This window comes from Sardina pilchardus, chromosome 9, assembly GCF_963854185.1.
Source record: "Sardina pilchardus chromosome 9, fSarPil1.1, whole genome shotgun sequence".
NCBI lineage: Eukaryota > Metazoa > Chordata > Actinopteri > Clupeiformes > Clupeidae > Sardina > Sardina pilchardus.
The window spans coordinates 10,921,284-10,943,783 of NC_085002.1; the positions used below are offsets into that span (position 1 = coordinate 10,921,284).

General features: G+C 49.3%; 1 protein-coding gene across 9 annotated transcripts in view; it reads right to left on the reverse strand.

The window, feature by feature from the left end:
• Positions 1 to 22,500, reverse strand: part of foxp1b (forkhead box P1b) — a 181,226-nt gene that overhangs the window by 78,475 nt on the left and 80,251 nt on the right. For all 9 annotated transcript variants that reach the window (XM_062545753.1, XM_062545761.1, XM_062545760.1 and 6 more), the window contains one exon: positions 21,887 to 22,053. In XM_062545753.1, the coding sequence (XP_062401737.1) occupies positions 21,887 to 22,042 (156 nt within the window). In that variant the 5' untranslated portion in view covers positions 22,043 to 22,053. The remainder of the gene's footprint in view (positions 1 to 21,886; positions 22,054 to 22,500) is intronic.

Genomic DNA, 22,500 nt, shown 5'->3' on the forward strand with positions numbered 1-22,500 from the left:
CACACAAACACACACACACACACACGCACACACATATACACACCCATCCATCCATATACGCACACAGAGACACACACGAACCGTTTAGCCCAATCATACACAACTGCTCCTTAGCTTGATTCAATAAAAGGCGCAAATCTTTGTGGTGTAAAGGTGTTGCCTGCCTCCGTCGGGCCATTATTGAATGAGCGGTGTGTTTATTGCTGTTGCCAAGCGGTGTAAACTCATAAACACCCTCGCTGCGTACAAGGGAAGCTGTCAACTAAATATTGTTTCCCCGCGCGAGTCGCTCTTCCACGTCAATTACGCCTTTCAACGTGGCGGCCTCAGCATGATGGAGTGGCCGTAAAAATCATTCACATTAATACGCCATTGTGCATCTGCCGCCAAAGGTAATTAAAGAAGTAAATGATTCATAAGAATAGGCGTATTAGCCGCCGAACGCCAGGCGAGAGGGGGCCGCCTCATGAAAATATGTACCATTAAGATACGGCATTTTCATATTCTAGTAATCAGCTCCACTAGCCTGGCGCTGATTTAATCCACTTCACTGGTGGAAGTCTATCAAGGAGAGGGAGGGAGAGTGAGAGAGGGTGAGAGAGAGAGAGAGAGGGATAGAGAGGGGGTGTGTGGAGAGAGAGATATAGAAGGATAGAAAGAGAGGGAGAGAGAGAGAGAGAGAGAGAGAGAGAGAGAGAGAGAGAGAGAGAGAGAGAGAGAGAGAGAGAGAGAGAGATAGATAGAGAGAGAGTGAGAGAGAGACAGAGAGTTTATGCCCACTGCCTGCCCATCACCCCACCATTCCCACCAGGGATGCCACTTCACCAGCACAGAGGGACCGCGGAGGGGAGGAGGAGAGAGCGACGATGCTGAGGGAAGACTGATGAGGGGATGGAGTCATTTAGACATCCACACTAAAGATACAGGCCATGGGGGGGGGGGGGAGAGGATGAGAGAAGACTCGAGAAGAGAGGATGAGAGGAGAGGAGAGAAGAAAAGAGAAGAAAAGAGACTAACGGAGAAGATGAGTAGTGGAAGAGGACTGAGATGAAAGGAGACAGGAAGCGAAGGGAAGAAGAGAGCGGAAGAATGGACCAGGAGAGAGAAGAGAGAGAATAGGCTAGAACGGAGAGGAGTAGAAAAGAAGAAAAACACACACATAAATAAAGAATCAAAAAAACAACATTGAGAACAATGCAGGCAGGCGCCCGCATCCCCACTTCACTGCCCTTCCCTTTTCCTTCCGAACATGCGACGCCTGGGGATGCCCACCATGGCATTCTCCTGCAATTTCCGTCGACTCGATAAAACACGGAAAACGGTATGGGCATGCCAACTGTGCTGGGTATTTAGATAGCGCTTAGGAAGCCTGTGCAAAAAAAAAAAAAAAAAAAAAGGGAAAGAAAAAAGAAAAGCCAAATCATCTTTATTGTTATTGCAGTTTTGGTTAGAGGAGTTGCATCAGGTAGTCGTGTAGCGGGAGCATGAGATGGGCCCGTTAAAAGCCGCGCTGAACTGAGTAATCCGGGCAGAATTACTAAGTGCGAAACGCCTTGATTTTCACACAGACAAAGGCTTAGCCGCGGCCTCTTCATTGTGACTGCCTCAGTGCCTCCACTCAGATTGAAAGTTGCGGGTTACTTTCAGTAAACTCCTTGAGCCGCTGCTACTGAAAGTACACACACTGCACATGTGTTTTCTCAGTTTTTTTCTCTTCTTTTTTTTTCTTTCTTTAAAAAAAAAACAAAAAAAACTAAGGCCTTGGAAGGCACTCGGAAAAAAAAAAATCTCTACACTGACTCTTCTGTGCTTTGAGGACTTGATCTTTTCAATGACCTCTTTATGACAACAGCAAATGTTCGATCAAAGCGGTTTTGTTGCAGGAGAGCCATTATATTAGCAGAAGGGCTTTTGCCCCCCCAACCCCTCCATATACTGTGGTTGGGCTTCCAGTTGGGAGAGCGGAACTCAGTGGGATAGAATTGGGTTTAGATTCCGTGATCAGGGTTCACTGATATCATTCTGAGAGCAGGTCCCATGTTGTCATCTTCCCATGGTGGCCACATACTTTGTCAAAGTCGGTCAACATGGGACTCGTAGCGAGGGAACCTCTATATAAACTAAAGGCTGCACGATTGAACATCAACACAACATGATTTGCTTTGCTTTATTTGTGGACCCCATAGTGAGTGTATGAAACATTAAGAGATGCAATTAGTGACAGTGTGCGTCTGTGTGTGTGTGTGTGTGTGTGTGTGTGTGTGTGTGTGTGTGTGTGTGTGTGTGACAAAAAGGGGACAGTGTGTGTGTGTGTGTGCTCGGGCATGTATGCGTTTCTGTGCGTGAGCTCAGGGAGAGAACATTTTCGATAAATCACGGCCAGCCCAATTGGCCATGGCTCTGGATTGAGTTGCAGTGGAGAAGTCGCTCCATGGGAATATAACAGCTTCTGCTGAAGTCATTCCAAGTTGGGTAATATGATCCCACTGAGCCGGGCAGAGAAAGAGAGAAAGAGAGAAAGAGTGAGAGAGAGAGAGAGAGAGAGAGAGAGAGAGAGAGCAGGCGAGAAAGACAGAGAAGAGAAGAGAGGGAAAAAAACAAGAAAAAGGGGGGTGAAAAAAAGAAAGAAATTGCTTTTGTCATAAACTGCCTGGGATCTCAAAGCTGAGGCCGGTCCCATCTCCAATCAAGTGAACTGAAAGCTTCACGGCGTGTTCGGGGGTGGGGGGAGTGGTGTGTGTGTGTGTGGGGAGTGGGGGAGTGGTGTGTGTGTGTGTGTGTGTGGGGGGGGGGGGGGGGGGGGTCCAAAGAGAAGACAGGAGAGGAGGAGAGAAAAAAAAGTATCTCTTGAGGATGGAGAGATGTGTGGGTGACGTGGTGTGCCGGGTTTAGATTACTTGAAATGAAAATAATCTTCTTCTGACTCCTAGACAAAACTGTGCGTTGTGTCAGCATCTGTGTGTGTGTGTTTTAGGATAGTGCCATGCTTTGGACAGGCGTCACAGAAGCAACGTCATCGGAAAAGCCTCGTAAGTGTAAGAGGTTGCTTAGCAAACATTGGCCAAGTAATTAGCATGCACGTTGGTGTGTATGTGTGTGTGCGTACGTGTGTGTGTGTGTGTGTGTGTGTGTGTGGTGGAGTGGGGAGAATGCTGGTGGTGGGCTGTGCGTGGCCAGAATTGGACGTCGTCAATCTGCGAGAGCCACCTCGGGCACACTGCCTGCCCGCGACACCTCCCAAGCTGCAAGCTTCAATAAACGTCGAGGCAGAGGATGATCACAAGGCAAATGAAGCTATGCGCCGAGCTTAACGGGCTTACACAAACATGTGACGAAAATATTAAAAAAACCCGCCAGTGACTGTGGGAACGAGCCGGCACTCGCCTACACCAGAGGAAAACACTCTCCCCCTCCCAAGATCCGGTGACAAAGGACTATTCCAATAACAAACACCTAATATGCCTCTGAAAGAAGGTACTGTAGATACATGAGGCAATGTAAATGGAGGTCATTGTCCTGTAAAATGGGGATTTTTATCAGCCGGCCTAAAATTGGCATGGCATTTCAGAGCACATGGACAGACATCAATGGGGGGATGTGGCATTATAGGTTACAATCAGAACGTAATGGCCTTTTTTATACACACTCAGACACACACACACACACACACACACACACACACACACACACACCAGGTCACAAGCTTTCACTTGCGCGCGTGCACACACACACACACACACACCAAGTAACAAGCATTCACTTGCACACACACACACACACACACACACACACACACACACACACACAGAGCCGCACCTTATTTACCATCGCCTCCATTTCCATGAGAACTATGCCCATTGCAGTGAATGAGCCAGATCAAAAGTGAGGCGCAGATATAAAAGTGCCTTAAACAACAAGCTCTGCAGGAACCAAGGGCACGCCGGCTATAGAGCAGAGAATGCAAGGAGATGACAGACTGCAGTTCACCCCCATTAGCTTGCTATGTGTGTGTGTGTGTGAGAGAGAGAGAGAGAGAGAGAGAGAGAGAGAGAGAAAGGGGGGGCAGAGAGAGAGAGAGTGTGTGTGTGTGTGAGAGAGAGAGAGCAAGAGAGAGAGAGAGAGAGAGACAGAGAGAAGAGCATCTAGCAGCACACGACCTGTGAACAATCTCCGATCTCTTTAAATCTTGGAATGGGATTGCCACATTAATTCTTCGGGAACTGTAATCTCTCAAGCAAATCAAATTACTCTCATTAACTGAGCAAGAAAACTGCCTCTATAATAAGTATGTATAAAAAAGTATTTATTACCAATAATCACCCCCCACTCACTCACACATACACGCTTGCACACACACACGCACACACACACGCACACACAAGGTTGCCTACTACGTTTTTTATTTTTGCTGATTAGGTGTAAAATTGAGAGACCGGAAGGACACTTTTGTGGGGACAGGCGCCGTCTCTCTCTCTCTCTCTCTCTCTCTCTCACACACACACACACACACACACACAGGAACACAGACTGTAGGCCACAGCCTCAATCACAGCCCGACCCAGTCTGCCTCGCCGAAAAAAAGAAAAAAAAAAGAAAAACGTCTCTTCTTATTAAATATTCTTGGCATCTATAGGCCACCGCTGTTAAATAAAACCCAATTAAGCCACATCAAAAAATGTAATAGAAAAACATATCAAAAGACTAATAAATATGATTCGCCTCCATTAAATCAATTACAATAAGAGGCCAGTGGGTCATTCATTTGTGGGATTAACATAATTACCTGTTTTTTCCCCATGCGTACTCATTTGCTCCTCCATACATTGGGGACTTGCCTGGCCTCACAATCTACAGGAGTGGGTGTGTGGAGGGACAGGATCTAAATGAAAGCAGGGAGGCCCAGGGAGTCTCGTCTGCCCTAGATAGGATCACCAGCGCACAGAAGAAAACAAATGCACGGCACACCATAGCCCTGCTCTTTGATCTATAATGCAAATTCAACTCACTGGTCTCATAAAAAAAGTTCAAAACGAATGCACAGACACACACACAGACACACACACACATACACAGACACATACACACGCACGTATGCACGCACGCACACACACACGCACGCACGCAGGCACGCAAGCACACACACACACACACACACAATCAGGATCTGGACAATCTGGACTCAGTGTCATGGCCTGAAGAAATTAGAATTTGAGGTATTTATAGGTTTCTATAGATACCATCCCATATATATGATCGTTATAATAGTATTTTGTAAGGCACTATCATAATTATGAATGTTTGTTTTAACCTACAGTAACTTAATGTTTGTTTTAACCTAACCTAACTAACCTAACAAAGCACCTCTGTTTCATTTAATTGCATGTAATAAATACTTAACAGCGCAAATAAAAGCACTTGACTTGACTTGACTTGAACATGCATGTTGAGTGAACACATCACTCAGACTGAATTGGTGAGGAGCTTCAAATGCAGCCCTCTCCAATGAGCCTGCTTTCAGTCTGGCAGATGAATGAATGAAGGAATGAAGACATAAGGAATGAGTGAACGAAAGAACGAATGAACGAATGAACAAATGAATGAGGGAATAAGGAATGAATGAAGTGAGCGAATACATGCATCTATATATCACAGACACCAAAACGGTAGGCAGAAGGAGGCCAAGGTATCAGCGTTTCAGTGGAGAGGCAAGTTGAGGCAGCAAAGCGTCTCCACAGTAACCGTTTAACCCCTCAAACAGAGAGGACACACCCTCTGGTGCTACAGCATCGCCATGATTCATACCTGCCAGGTGAAGTCTCCCTGTGCCCCCCATCCCCCCCCCCCACACACACACACACACGCACACGCACACGCACACACACGTACCCACATGTATGTACACAGCACAGCTCATCAACCTACTGACACCGGAACAAAACGCTGGTTCCTCGACAACAAGACACTGAATTACAACACACACACACACACACCCCATTACATGAAGAGACAGCACTGTGTTAACCTCCTCTGCAAAAAAAAAAGACAAAAAACAAAAAGAAAAACCCTCAGAGATAAAATAAATCAGCTTCCTCGGCCCATCATGCTACCCAAGCACTTATAAATGAGACTACTTAACGGCAAAAATAACAAATGGTGCAAAGCCTGCTGAGGACGTGTTTGATGATAGATGGGCATCTCCGTGTGTTTAACACATGAAAGCTCCCTCGGTTAGACTCCATGTGGAATATCACATAAACACTTTATAAACATGCAGCTGTAAGGATAATTATTTTGATTGCGGGCTCACACCAGGCCTCTCGTCTCCTCCTTGACATCTGTTAGAAATATGGGGCAAAAAAAAAGAACGCTTTCTGGCTGCAGATCAGGTGGTTTAAAACAGACAGAAACACAGAAACACACACCCACACATACACAGAAACACACACCCCCCCACACACACACAAACACACACACACAGAGAGCGGTCACAGACACACAGGGATTACCACACACAAGTACACCCATACACCAACGCGAGAAAACACAAACACGCTCGTTTTTTTGTAAACTTTGAATGTTCTGGTGCGTTTACGCTTTCGGGCTGTCTCCGTGGCAACTGAGCGGAACGACGAAGCCCCACCTGGCAGGACGTGATCCCATCCCCTCCCGCCGAGGAGCGTGGGATACGCAGAGGACTCCCCGCCGCGGGTGGCTCTGGCCGTGCCCTGCCTCTGGAGCCGCATGCACACACACACATGCTCACACACGCACACACACACACACACACCACCCTTCCTCCTTCAGGCTTTCACGACTCTGTGATGACATCATCGCCCCCTGACCCATCCCTATAGCGGTTAAATACCGAGCAAGTGGAGTTTTTCTCCTCCTTTCTCTCTCTCTCTCTCTCTCACACACCCTCTCTCTCTCATCTTCTTTTTTTCTCTTCTTGATTTTCTCCACTGTTGTGCTTTTTTAAGGGGAAGGCTTGGGCTGGGCTGGGCTTGGCTGGGCTGGGTTGGATGGTAGGTAGGTGGGTGTGTGTGTGTGTGGGGGGGGGGGGGGGGTGGAGGATGTCAAAGGGAATTTGCATAGGCAGACTTAAAGAGCGTCTAGAGTGCGGCTGGAGACGCCACCACCAGCTGCTGCTCCCCGTGAGGATGGGCCGTGACACGCCATTGATTCTGTCACAGCGCAGCACAGCGCTGCACCTCCGTCTAATTGAGAGAGAGGCTGAACGAGAGAGGACACTGTCTTTCTTGTGCAGAAATCTCTTCTTTAGCCGCCGAGGGTTAAGTAAGAGAGAGAGAGAGAGAGTGTGTGTGTGTATGTGTGTGTGTGTGTGTGTGTGTGTGTGTGCGAGTGTGAGTGTGAGCGAGTGTGTGTGTGGGGGGGGGGGGGTCAGCAGTGTTCTCCATGTGCAAACTGCCTGGAGCCCCCTGTGGCTCCTGCGGGGAGGCTGATAATCTAGCGGCCCGTTGGGCCCAGTGCGGTCCCTGCGGCAGCGTCCAGACCCCCATCGCCCCCCTCGCCCCCCTCGCCCCCCTTGCCCCCCCCCCCCCCCCCCCCCCCCACGCCAGCCTCACTCTGGGAGTCCCAGCGGTACCTTTTTCCAATTTGGCCCAGCTCCTGGGCAGGACTCTCCCCCTCTCTCTCCCTACTTCCAGACGCATCTCTTGACACTTTTACATTAAAGCCACGCCACCGCTCGTCTCACCATTACACTGCCGTCCACCTCCACCCCCCCCCACCCCCCCTCCACCCCCCACTCTTGTCTTTCTCCTGGTAACGTGAGATGTGGGTCCATTTCTAGCCTCCCCCACCCCCTACCCCCCACCCCCTCTCCTCTCCTAAAATCTCTTTTCACCACCTTAGATCACCCATAAATAACTCCCCACCAGCCTGTCTGCCTTGATTTCATTAACAAGATAAGGAAAGCCATTTATTGTTTTTAACCGAGCTCTCGGTTTCTTCTTTAAGAGCTTTAAAGAGGAGGATGAAAAGGCAGAGAAGAAGGAGGAGAGAAAAGAGAGGGAGCTCTCTCTCTCTCTTCTAACGCTCACCTGGAGGAGAAGCTCTTTACGGGAGACAATTTGCAACTTAGGGGAGCACATTTACTCTGACGCACTCGAGAGACAGAGCGATCCCTGGGAGGGAGAACAAAGGAGCGAGTTGCACCACCGAACAGGTATGCGAGTACGCAAGCATGTGTGTGCGTGTGTGTGTGTGTGCGTGTGCGTGTGTGTGTGTGTGTGTGTCAGGCAGCCTGCTGGAGGTAAACGTTGACATCTCTCATGGCGTGGAGACAGACAGACAAAAGGAGCATGGCTGAGCTGAGCGGCGGTGCCCCCGAGGCCTGGCATTAGGAGCCTGTTTAAGACACGGCGCGTTTAATGTGTTTATTCAGAACCCAGCGCGCTCTCACATGGAGATACGGGATCGGGGGGTGGGGATGACGGGACTCCATAAACACCACAGGGGTCGAGCCAACGTACCCCTTCTCTCTCTCTCTCTCTCTTCTTCACTCTCTCGCTTTCCCTTTTTCACTCTCTCTTTCTCTCCTTCTCTCTCTGACACACACACCTCCCTCCCCTCTGAAACGCCTCTGCCTCTCTCTCGCCGGGTTCCCAGCATGCTTCTTTGCCTGCGTGCCGAGCTGCGTGCCCTGGGTTTGTGATCGTGTCGGGAGGCCGTGTGTGTGTGTGTGTATGTGTGTATGTGTGTATGTGTGTATGTGTGTGAGTGAGCGGCTACGGAGTACAACAGTATTTACTGATGCGCTTATCTTGTCCGGTGACAGGCAGAATCAATCAATCAGCGACGGGGGCCCGGGCCGACTGGGGGCCAAGCATTCCAGGCACATCGCCTGCTCTATGCTCCCTTCACCCTCACACACTCTCTCTCTCTCTCTCTCTCTCCTTCTGCTCTGACAGACAGAGAGAGAGACGGAGAGAGAGAGGGAGAGAGGGTAGAGAGAGAGAAGGGGGCGGGCGAGAGGGAGAGGTGCCATCCAGAGCCAGATTTGATCAACAAGCGCCGCTCCCCTGTGCCACGGCAATCTCCGATGAAGATGATATTATGTGGAAGTGAGCAAAGTGATAAAGACAGCGCAGAGACGAGGGAGAGAGAGAGAGAGAGAGAAAGCAAGAGAGAGAGAGAGAGAGAGAGAGAGAGAGAGAGCGCTCCAGGTGAAGAGTCTTCTCCATAGAAGGCATCTCTTAAAGGGACAGTGTGCCCTGGCAGAGAGCAGCAGACGAAGGAGGAGGGGGGCGGACTGATGAAGAAGGTCTAGGGCGCGCTTGTACCAGCCTCATAAATCCGATACGTTATCTAATCATCATTTCATTACGATTACGCCGTGACTGAACGGCCCTCGCCTAACAAGCCAGGTGTGAAAAAAAACCCAGGTACAGAATTGCAACCAAAAATTACGCTTTAAAACAAAAACAAAAATCGAACGGCAAGACAAGACAAACCGCCATCTACCGCAAAAACCACCTAAAGCAAACAGCAATTAAGCACACTGCAGACAGGCTATTTAACATCGCATGGATAGCGAGCGCCAGAGCAAGCGAGGGAAGAAAACCTACTGACATGCGCGCACGTTTTGAAACCCTACATGATTAGCATGCAGGCGTGAGGGTAAATAAATAGATGCCAAGTAGGCAGATAGAGGAGACGCTAATTAAGAGCACCCATGGTGGTGTAAAACATTTGAAGAATAAACCTTGAGTGGTGCGCTTCTCCTCTGTTGCCCTACAGTTATTTTACATTATTCAATCCAAAATACCATCTCTCTGATTCAAACTTTCTCTCTCCCTCTCTCTCTCTCTCTCTCCCTCTCTCTCTCTCTCTCTCTTTCTCTTTCTCCCTCTCGCTCTTCTCCCCCTCTCTCTCTTCTCTTCTTCTTCTTTTTTGCATTTTAATGTTTAATAAGGCCCACGGCTATCTGTGGGCACAATTATTAGATATCCGCAGAGAGAAATTGAAAAATTAATCATACTCTCAATTTTGTACAACTCTTTGACGAGGCGGCGAGTAGGAACCCGCTCGAGTCCCAGGGTCTGAGGACTTCTACGCCACGTTCTACAGGCACCCAGAGCGTTGGTAATGATGCCTCGCATATGCAGGAAACAACAATGGAATTAATGGTATAATTAAGAGATTATTTACAAATGTTATCGCTGATCCTGGCGTATCACTGCCTGGATTAGTGCTGTCGCATGCTGCCATAATTACGGCTCCTTTTTTTTTTTTGACGGCCAACAAAACAACATAAATAAGCGCCGTGTTAGATGACGATAATGCTGCTGCTCGGCGATAGGGGGGAGATATTGTAACAGGGCGAGATATTGACAGGAAGTTATGTCGATCCGTACCGACATCAGGGAAATCACCCTCTCCCTTGCTGTCTTTTGTTTCTCTTCTCTGCTTCTCTTTGACACAGATACACACACACACACACACACACACACACACACACACACACACACACACACACACACACACACACACACACACACACACATCTCCACACCCATAAAGAATAATAGAGTCAGGAAGTGCACATTTGCATTGTGTGCATACATGCACACATGCAAACATGCAACACCTGGAGCACAGCACAGCACAGCGCAGCACAGCAGAGCACAGCACAGTGTGGCATGTGTCATTTCCAGCGTGAATAGACCGCCCGACATGTTAACACCACAAAGCATCGACTAGGCCCTCCAACACACGCGGCTAGCCTACACCACTGGATCCCGTGCGTATTGATGTTGCATGACAAGCGCTAATCTGTGCGTCCATTAAACGGCGCGTGTCTAGGTGGGTGGATGGGTGGGTGGTGCAGATGACGGTCCAGGTGGGGCTTTACCTGTAGCGCTGCGTCAGGTGATGCTCTCGTCTCCCTCGGCAACCCCCCGGCCCTCTGCACGCGGCTGCTCATGCCTGTGTGGCTCACAGCTCAGAGGCTGTGGTGCTAGTGTCCATATGCTTCCCCTCTCTCTCTCTCTCTCTCTCTCTCTCTCTCCCTAAACAACTCTGTCTTTCTCTTTTTTTTCTGTACACATTCACCCCGGAGCTGCGCTCTGCCTTTGTCCGGTCCCCTCTATCCTAACGCATGTCATCCAGCTCTAATCAAGCAGAAAATGGTCATAAATATTTCTTTCTGCTAGATTTCACATTCGCATTTCACGCGGGGGGCTGATATCCCCCCACCCCCTACCCCCCCCCACTACGACCCATCTCCAGGGAGCACCTAATGCAAAAACCAGTTACTTATATTCAAGGCTCATGTTCCTTTGGTGAAATGCAGAACATAAGAACATATTTTCCCATTCAAGAGAGCATGGGGAGAGAGAGAGAGAGACCGAGGGAGGAGAGAGAGAGAGAGAGAGAGAGAGAGAGAGAGAGAGAGAGAGAGAGAGAGAGAGAGAGAGAGAGAGAGAGAGAGAGAGAGAGAGAGAGAGAGAGAGAGAGAGAGAGAGGGAGTAGGCAGGGGAAGTAGAGAAGGGCTGCGGGGTGGGGGGTGGAAAAGGCATAAAGGCCTGTCTTATTTTCTGTGCCATTTGCTGGCTAGTGCTTCCACAGCCATCCTATTACATCATGTCAGAGATTGTAAACAACCAAATAACAACACAGCACTGAAGCCCACAGCGAGGCGGCAACACGCAGCCTTGTGTTCCCAGCCGGGGGTGGGGGGGGGGGGGTTATGTTGGGTAGTTGGGGGGGGTGGGGGGGGTGGATATCAGTGGTAGAGGCTGGTTGTTCCCCTGCCTCCACCCATGCCACAAAACATTTGTTTTTGCATTGTCCATGTAAATAATACATCACATTTGCTCGTTCTTTTTTTTTCTTTGCGCCGGCACCTTTTCCTACATATTTTGTTTTGGTTATTTATTTATATGTGTGTGGAATGACGGATGGCGGGCGGGGGGATCGGTGGCAGGCGGGGAGGCTGTTGGCCGCCGGTATTTATGGCAGCCGTCAGTCAGGGGAGGCTCGGCTGCCGGCGCGCTTTTATTTATGGCCGCACATCTCGCCCGTCATGGCCGCCGCCGCCGCCGTCGAGCATCATTCTCTAAATGGTACACAACAACTCAATGGCCACCACCACCACCGGGGCCCCCACCACCAGCCGCCCCACCCACACACACGCACACACACACACACACACACACACACATCTCTCTTTAAAATAGAGCGCAGGGTGCCTCTCTTCACAGCAGAGGTCATTATTAATCACGACACGCTGTGATGGAAAACCAAGTCAAACGACTGAAGTACATATGAGGCTGGCCCTTTTTCCCCAACATTTCTACATCAATGGCTTGCATTCTGTTTATAGAGATATTTACCCTGATGTATTCTGACTTCACTAAAAGCAGTCATAAAATGGACCCGCAGCCGGTGTAACTGACAGTTAGATGTCAAACAGCACCTGTTCTGTATTAACATGAAAACTTCAGAGGATGCATTACTGTGCTGTTAAACACAATGAACTAAACAACCAGGCGCAGACACAAACAGGCCATTGGAATAATGGTCACCAGGATACAATTACCTGCCGTCAAATATTTACTGTGCTCCTCCCAGTAGCAGTGGGGGAGCGGTGGGACTCAGATAACGTGTGCGCTCAGCTCTGCTCGGAGCCCAGCCACGGCATGCATAGGAGACACAGCATGCACAAGCTGCTCTCAAGGGGCTTGGGGGAGCTACGCTAGCATGCTAACAAACCTGTGGTATCCAGATGGGGGTGGGTTGGTCAGTGTTGTTGTTTAGTGTGCCCCCCCCCCTGCACCCCCACGACACCCGCCGAGCCCTTTAGCGGCGCCGATAAATGGCTGTTTAGTCTCCGGATGCCCGCGTGTGCCCTGCCTGCCGTCCGGAGCCGTGTGTGGAGCTCTGATCCCGGCGCTCCTGAATGAACGTTGACGTCTGGGGATCGGGCGGCCCGGCGTGCCGGTCATGAATAAGAAATAAAACGGAAGCTCCGCTACAGCATTTCTGCATTAGCTGCCACTGCAAACTCACACCCCCACATCCACCCCACCCCCCCGCCCCTCTACCCGCACCCCCCGCCAACACTTCTCTCCCAAACACACACACACACACACACACACACACACACACACACACACAGGGCATGCTTTCTCAGTTAGCATCCACACCTCCGGACCAGGCCTCTAGAGAGGCCCCCCTGCATACACGCCTTAATCTGACTGGAGAGCCCGCTACACGGATTAGGGCTTTATTGAAACAAATAAGTGTTTTAATGGGAGAGAGTCCCAGTTTCAATTTCACCGGCTCGTTTAACCCTTATCTGGCCAATTCCTTGGGGCCCATTCTATGTTAATTGGATCTACATAGCGCTTGCATTGGGGGTGTTAACAAGCGCAGTCTATGAATATTAATTACCCAGAAGTTTTGAGTGGAGGAAAAATACTTTTCCTGATACATATTAATTCTATGAAGTTTTTAAAGTAGAACTCTCATTAAAAATGTATAAGCCCCTGTGCTTCCACGCGGTCCCAAGAGAGAACTGTGCATCCTTAACTTCATTCCTAATAAATTGGGTCAAATTGGCCAATCTGAGAGCGCGGCGCATCTCCTAAAAAGGCATGATTATTATTCAACAATATGTAAACATTCCAAACCAGTGTGGAGCGCCTTTTTAAATCTGTTTAAATGTTTTGACAATTGCCATTAGCCTGAGTCATAGCTGGGGCCTCCTGGGGCACTTGGGAAAAAAGAAATGATGTCTGCTTGTTTATAATGTTAAACATACAAGCTGCCCAACCCTGAAAACAAAACAACCGTGAATATGTGTGCTTTTGTATGCGTGCAAAAGAACAAGTGTACAGCCCAGAATAAGTGTTTGTGTATGTATGTGTGGGAGACAGAGAGAGAGAGGGAGAGAGAAAGAGAGAGAGAGAGAGAGAGAGAGAAACAGTTCTGTGTGTATGCTTCTTAGAGGGAGAGGAAGAGAAAGAGACAGAGAGAGAGAAAGAGGGAGAGAAAGAAAGAAAGAAAACAGTCCTGTGTGTATGCCTCTGAGAAGGGGGGGAGAGAGAGAAACAGAGACAGAAAACAGTCCTGTGTGTATGCGTCTGAGAAGGGGGGAGAGAACATGTGCATGACAGGAGTGTGTGCATGTGTGATTAAAAGAGGAGGAGCGACAGAGAGAGAGAGGAGAGCAAGTATGTATGACGAAGAAACAGAGTGCTTTGATAAGTATGTATCTTTGAGATAGAAACAGATATAAAGAGAGAGAAAGAGAGAGAGAGAGAGAGAGAGAGAGAGAGAGAGAAAGAGAGAGAGAGAATGTGTGTCTGTGGCATAGAAGACCACTAACTGACAACGCATTCATCCAAATCCTACTGCCTGCAGGAGCCTCAAGCTAAGCCACACATAATGCTGAGGCAACATGGGGCCCAGTCTCTTATCATCCCTCTCCACCTCCACCTCCACCTCACCCCACCCCACCCCACCCTACCCCTGCCCACCCCAGCCCTTGGTCCTGCCCCTGCCCCTGGTTCTGGTCCCACCCGTGCCAGCTGCTCCAGACACCTGCTCCCCAGTGTAGAGTTCCCTCCGCAGCGCTCAGGCGGGCAGGGGAGCGGGCGAGCGGGCAGGCGGGTGGGTACAGACGCGCGGGCATCAAAGAGCATCCGGCCACAGCACAATGAGAGCCACTTCACGCTTCCTAATGATACCAGCATGCAGGGGGAATCATTTACATAGGGCGCCCACTGGGGCTCAGATCCCCGAATAGCAACACACACACACACACACACACACACACACACACACACACACACACACACACACACACACACTAAAAAAGAAGTAGTAAAAAAAAAAAACAGCCTTACATCATCCACGGTAAATATGGGATGCAGAACAATGGGCCATCTACAACACTCCATTACCACACACACACACACACACACACACACACACACACACACACACACACACACACACACACACACACACTACTCTTCTTTTTCCACGCGGTGACCGTTTGACCTGAAATCCATTATCAGGCGCGTCTCTTTCATCTGGCCGAGGCGGGCCGACCGAGCTGAGAGGAGAGCAGCAGAGGAGCAGAGCCCAACTGAGCTCCCTGCACACCATCTTCCCCACCCAGCACACACACACACACACACACACACACACACACACACATACAGTACTCATTCCTGTTGGGGCACGGAGGAGGGGGTGGAGGCTATGTGTGTGTGGGGTGGAGGCTATGTGTGTGTGTGTGTGTGTGTGTGTGGGGTGGAGGGTGGAGGGAAGAGCCTCTCTGATTACCTCACTGTCAAACAACTCCGTCTGAAGATCCCTTTGCCCTGCCAGCCCCTCCTCCTCCTCCTCCTCCTCCTCCACCCCTCTCCACCACCTCTGCCCACATGCAAGGGGTGAAAGGAGGAGGAGGAGGAGGGTGTAAACAGGATGTTAACCCATGAATCAGTAAACAGTTAAAGGCTGGGGCAGAGGCGCGGCGAAGGGTTGCGTGTGCCTCGTGTGCGTGCTTCGGGGAGCGGACCCGGCGGAATCAACAATGAAACGCTTCTTCTTTCCCCTTCTATTTTTTTCTCACTTTCTTTTTCTGTTATTTTTTTTTTCTGGTCAGAGGGATCGTCTGACCGTTGTGAAACTCCGAGCCCTGACAGAAAAGCGATATGCTGCGATGATGGGCTCCCCTCCCCTGACTATCAAAGCAGGAGATGAGAGGAGGAAAAATAGCCAGAGAATAAGTGATACCTGCACACACAAGTATTCTTTTGTTGGAAGAGAAATATTGCCTGTAACAATTAACTCTGAAAAGCAATAAAGTTCAATTGTAAGGGCCCCGGATATCTATGAGGATGAAATTAAAAACATTGCTGTTTTTTTTTCTCCCTTTTTCTCCCATTCTTTGTCATTATTTTTCCTTTCGTTTGCTACATACAAGCCCATTAATGTTCAATTTTCATCTCCATCTGTAAGATTATTAATCAGATCACACATCAATTGCCACATCCACCAAAGAAATTCACCCTCGTAATAAATCTGTCATCTGTTCCAGGATAAAGACAGATGTTGCAAGTTGTGTGATAACATAATTAAACTGTTCTGCGAGGGATTCCATACAATTATTTAAATTGGACGAGCACTATCATTTTAGCAATAAAGCAATTTGGGGCAATATGAGGTGTCAAAATACACTGATCTTATCCGCCCCTTCAAGATTTTTCAATAAGTTTTCAGACCCCTCTCTCTGCAGTCCAATTTAACCACATTAGCTCTCTACAAGCAGATACCAGAGCACCTGGAGAAGGAGGGGAGCTGAAGATGAAGAGCATGGATGCATGAGTGTGTGTGTGTGTGTGTGTGTGTGTGTGTGTGTGTGTGTGTGTGTGTGTGTGTGTGTGTGTGTGTGTGTGTGTGTGTGTGTGTGCTTGTGCGTGCATGTGCGTGTGTGTTCTCGAAAATGATTTCTCGCTCACATCGGGATGACTCACTGCTTCTTCACCGGTTGCATCCTCACTTCGGGAAAAAAAAAGAAGAAGAAGCTTCACCCTGTTCTGGGAATTCAAAGCGCACAACTCGAGCGTGCAATAACATCGGATAGAGGCAGGTCCAAATTCTGCCTAGAGTGAGCATCTTACTTTACGCAATCATCCAGTCTCGGACCAACAGAACCAACCACACACACACACACACACACACACACACACACACATACATGCACAAGGCCACTGGACCCCAGTCACCATACAGACATGCAAGCTCACACCACCCACCAGGTGAAGCACAATCACAGTGATGCTAAAACTCGCAATTACCACAGTATTACACACATGGCCGTGTCTGCATTGGGCTGACCACAGTGGCTGAAATGGTTGACTGACAGCGTGTTGTGTACACACTGGTTTCTGAGCAGGCCAGTGGAGCATGTGCTAAAATGGGAGTGTGAGTTTGTATGTGTAACTCTGTGTGTGTGTGTGTGTGTGTGTGTGTGTGTGTGTGTGTGTGTGTGTGTGCGCGCACGCGCGTGTGTGTGTGTGTGTGTGTGTGTGTGTGTGCGCGCACGCGCGTGTGTGTGTGTGTGTGTGTGTGTGTGTGTGTGTGTGTGTGTGTGTGTTAGGGTTAGCATGGTTGACACGTAGCACCCACACACAAATCCACCCACACAGACACACACATGCTTACACACACACACACACACACACACACACACACACACACACACACATGCTTACACACACACACACACACACACACACACACACACACACACACACACAGATCCACTGGCACAGCACTAGCAGAACTCTTGTGCATGTCTCCCTCCTCCCCAGCCTCTACCAGGAGAGGTGCTGCATTCTGCATAATGCACGCCAGCCCCACACACCCTGTGCCTGCTCAGCAAGCCTACCGTGCGAACGCACGCCAGCCACTGTGCCCAGCGCTGCACACGCCAGCCTGGCTCCGATGGCCCGCGCCAGTCAGTCAGTCAGGCGGGCAGAGGCCCAGGATGTGGCAGGGCGAACCCCCGTAATTGGTTCGTCTTATCTGCCGATTTGTAACAAAGCTTTAAAGTGCCGGTCTGACAAAGAAGTCTGGAATGGATTGGTGGCCAATGAAAGAAAACCAATTATTCATCACTGTTGTGTTTTTTATTTTTTTATTTTTTTTATTTCCTGATGATACAGTTGGAATATGTGGGAGTGCAATGGACAGAGAGGGAATAACTATGATATTTTAGGAACCCTCAATGTTGATTAAAAGGACACTTACATGAGACAGAGCATTAATATTTAATACAGCTCTGTAATATCGTTTGAAGCCAAGCCCTGGCAATCAAGCCACAACTAGCAGTCAATGATTGCTCGTTTAAACATGCAAGAGATTGAAAATGCGCAGACTTAATCACTCAGTGAATCAACACAAATTATACTCTTAGGGAAATCAAATATACATGGGGCAGGGAAATGATGAAACATTAGCAGAGGGGGAAAAAATGCTTGTTGCTAAGGATCTCTCCACGGTTGTTATTAGCCAAGGTCCTGGACATTGCATTCTGTTGTCACGTCAACAACAAACAAAACAAAAACATTGAGCAAAGCCACAAACACTCTCGCTCGCTTTTTTTGGTTTGTCTCTGCACACAAAGCTTCCCCTAATCTCATCCACTGTCTTCACTTCCTCAGCGCGAAGATCTACTGAAAACCACATCTCGCACCCGGCCCTTAGGGTTGGGAGTGGAGAGGAGAGTGGTCATCGGCTGCTGTGAGGGAAGTCCAGCGACCTTCCAGGAACTGCGCCATAATGAGCACACACACTGCACACACAGGAGTCCTCGACTCCCACAGTGAGCGTTTCTCTGCGGGTGTGTCTCGTGTCTTGTGTCACAAGGTCGTGAGAGGAGAGAGGAGCCCCTCCGCGCACGTCACAGCAGGGCTATGATGGCCCACGCCAGAGGTACACGTGTTGTTGGACGGCCGGGGAAACCCCTTCTCTGGCACTGTGCCCCTGACACACACACACACACACACACACACACACACACACACACAGAGAGACACACACACACACACACACACACACACACACACACACACACACACACACACACACACACACACACACACACACTCACACACACACACACACAGTGTTCTAACCACGTTCTGAAATTGGAACACAATGCGTCATGTACTTTCTAAAGCCGCCACATGTACTCTCCAAATGACTGGTGCAGTCTGCTGCTGACGCTTTCAACATAAATCATCAACACGATCTGTGTGATATGCGGTGAATTAACCTGAACACACAAGATTGCCTTCAAAAACAACCACTTGATTGAGGCAAGAAGAAAAAAAGAAAAAACCCTTATGTGGCGACTTCAAAAGGATGCATTGGAGTGGGCATTCTTCTACCCGTCGGTTCTGTTGTCTTCCCCCCACCTGGGTAGTGGAGCGGCAGTATTTGACTTGCTAATTGAGATGTTTAAATCAAGCTTATGGTCTACTTCCCCCAAATCTGACTAGTCCCGAAGATGAATTCCCCTGTCAGCATCAAGATGATCAGACGGATTACAATTATTTTAGCCGGCGTCCTTATTAACGAGCACTGTCTTTCATAGTTATGTCCCTTAATCAGAATGGATGATATGCCAGCACAAGGGTTGTTGTTTTTCACCGATTCAAAGGGGCCTCATACATCTCTAAATTGGGGGTAGAGCAAAGACTAAATTGAGCTGTGCATGAGAAAAAATAGCTTTTTGAGTTTTAAGAAAAAAGGGGCTGAAAAGGAAATGAACAAAAATAAATAAATAAAATAAAATAAATAAATAAAGGGTTCTTTGCACTGCTGCAGATGCACTGGTTTAGCGGTTGAAGGACATCTATTAGCGGGAAAAACAGTGGGGCTAATGGAAGTCGATGATGAGCGAGTGGGCAAATTGCTGACGTGTGTGTGCCCAGTGTGTGTGGACTGCATGAAACGGCACGGGGAGTGTTTTCTGAGGTTGCCTCATAATGTCAGGAGCTCTGGGTCAATAAGAGCACTGCGCATGTTTTACAGCCAAACTCTCCCCCATTGCTCCCATGATGGGGATCGTTTACCATAAAGGGAAATGGATCCGCCTATTTATGCTGCCACCAATGCCATTTCAAAGGCACGACAGGGCCGTGCCTGAGAAAGGGAAGACTCTGTGCGAAAGCTACCCAAGAAAGTCTCGCAGGATCCGGGGGGAACAAAAGGGGTTAAAAACCGTGAGCTGGTGCCTTTCTGAAAATGTTATATTCCATCCTGTTCAGCCGGGCAAATTCAGGAAGATTCCTTTCCTTTTTTCCCCCTTCTTTGGTGTCGAGTGACCATCCGTAATGTGATAGAATGCTTTCACTCTCTCTCTCTCTCTCTGTCTCTCTATCTCTCACTCTCTCTGTCTCTCTCCTCCCTCCTTCCTCCATTTTTTTTCACCCACTCTCTCTGTCTCCCTCTCTCTCTCCTCTGCCTCACATTCATCAAAGTTGTAACCCCTGTTGTCTTTGCAGAGCGAATCAGAATGTGCCCCTGGCAAAGAATGAAGGAAAAGTCAACAGGAATTAAGTTTCAGTGCAACTGTTTACTCAACTGTGGCCCGCAGTTATTGAAATTTTATCCACGGTTTTGTGTGACTACTGCGGTAATGAATTCAGTATGGCTGTGATTTTCTCACTGACGACATGCTCATTTTGAGCTGACTGGGGCACTGGCAGAGAATGGGTCTTGATGGACAGGGGCGGGGGGGGCATGGGAGTGGGGGTCTGAGGGCGGGGGGCGTGGGGGGGCACAGCCCGGCCGGCAGGGTGGTGATGACACCATGGCGGTCCACACACGGTCACACTTACTGTACCTTGCGGTGTTCCATTAAACCGTGCCTTTTAAAAGCCATCGGAGGAAGTTGGCCATGGCCAATGTTTGTCCAGGCCCATTTGTGGTGAAATAACCTCTGGTTCGCACCAGAACATTTATTGTTCAGGAGGTGAAGGAGAGCCAACATCAAAACACAACTGCTGCCTCTGTCGCTTTTTTTCCCTCCCCTCTGTCTCTTTCAAACCTTGAATGGGGTCTCAAATAAAAATTTTATTTTATGCATTTCATCAGAGGCTAAATCATTTCCTTGGAACAGTGGGAGACATGGTTTCCATAACACACCAGTAGCTCACGTAGCAGAGAAGTACTTTTCCAGAATCACATTGCAATTCTTTCCCATTGCGTATATATATATATATATATATATATATATATACACACACACGCACACACGCACACACGCACACACGCACACACGCACACACGCACACACACACACACCACACAGTATTTTTTGTATCAGTCCATTGAATGAAATGCTGTGATGCAGCCATGTGCTCTAGGCACTTTACTAGCCAGTCAGCCTCCATCAAAGACAGCGCAGCAGAAAACAACAGACGGCCATAGAGTGTGTCTGTGTGTGTGTGTGAGAGAGAGATAGAGAGGTAAAGAGAGAGAGGCACAAACCACACACACACACGCGCACACACACACACACAGCGCCTCGTTCCTAAAGCATCCCTGACAACAAGCCCTCCCCAATCAGTGGGGCAGGCCGCAGATAGCACGCGACACTGTGATCTTTTCAGGGCCGCTTCCTTCGGCGCGGCTGTCGCGCGGGCCACACATAACACTGACACCAACAGAAAGAGCTTGTCTGTTTGTCTCGCCGCGCGCCACGCTGAAAATGTTGCGGCGGCGTTCGGGAAGTAATAAGCGCCGACGCGATTCACCGCACATCAGCGAGTGTGTGGGGGGGGGGGGGCGCGGCAGCGGGCATTAGCGCTGAGTGCCAGGCGTGTTTACAACCAGCCGGGAGAAGCCGCTGACGGGACGGCGGGCGCGGCGCGCCCCACAACTGTCCCCGCGATCGGATGGCACCTGTGCGCTCCGCTACCAGGAGATGGCCCGGGCACGCCGGCATAAATATTTCACCGAAATGCAGATGCTGCATGCAAGGATAAACACATCCCCCAAACCAAACACATATACACACACACACACACACACACACACACACACACACACACACACACATACACACACATACGCATACACACACACAAATCACAGGAAGAGCACTTCGACCTGTTTAAAAATTCAAAAATGCCCCGCAATATACATAAATAATAATAATAATGTGTTTATGTACTTTGGCTTGATGAAATATTTACAGGCACTTTGCGGGCGAAAGGGGGAATTTGGGGAGCTGTTGACGTGGGTTAATAAAGACAGGTGCGCGGGGGAGGGGGGGGGGGGGGGAGAGAGGTGAGGAGAGGACGAGGCATGATGAAGTCGGGGGGGGCCCTACCTGCTGCTGCTGGAGGTTCACGAGGTCAGCGGCGGTGATGTCAACGGAGGGCGTGGCACTCTTGGAGCGGACGTCCCTCACGCCGGCCTCTGCGGCCACTCCGTTCTGACTGGCGGGACCGTTGCTCGTCGCCTCCGTCCCAGATTCTTGCATCATGACTTAAAAACCTGAGAGAGTGACGACGGAGAGAGAGAGAGAGAGAGAGAGAGAGAGAGAGAGAGAATGTGAGTGACAGAGAGAGAGAGTGAGGGACACAGAGAGAGAAAGAGAGAGAGTGAGTGATAGAGCGAGTGAGAGAGAGAGAGAAAGAGAGAGAGAGAGAGAGATGGGAGAGAAATTAAAAAGCAGCTGTTAAAACAAGTGAGCGGAGATGGCCGTGCGAGGCAACGGGGGCCAAACTGTAAACATGTGTCACTTCCTTCCCACACTCTTTCACGTTTTTTTTTTCCCTCCCCCTCCTCCTCCTCCTCCAGAACACCCTTTTTTCCATCTTTCTCTAGGTGCCCCGTCTGGTTCTTGTTTGCTGGCGCACTGACAGCGAGGCACACACACACACACACACACACACACACACAGACGCACTTACACAAACACACACACGAATATCGCCTGCT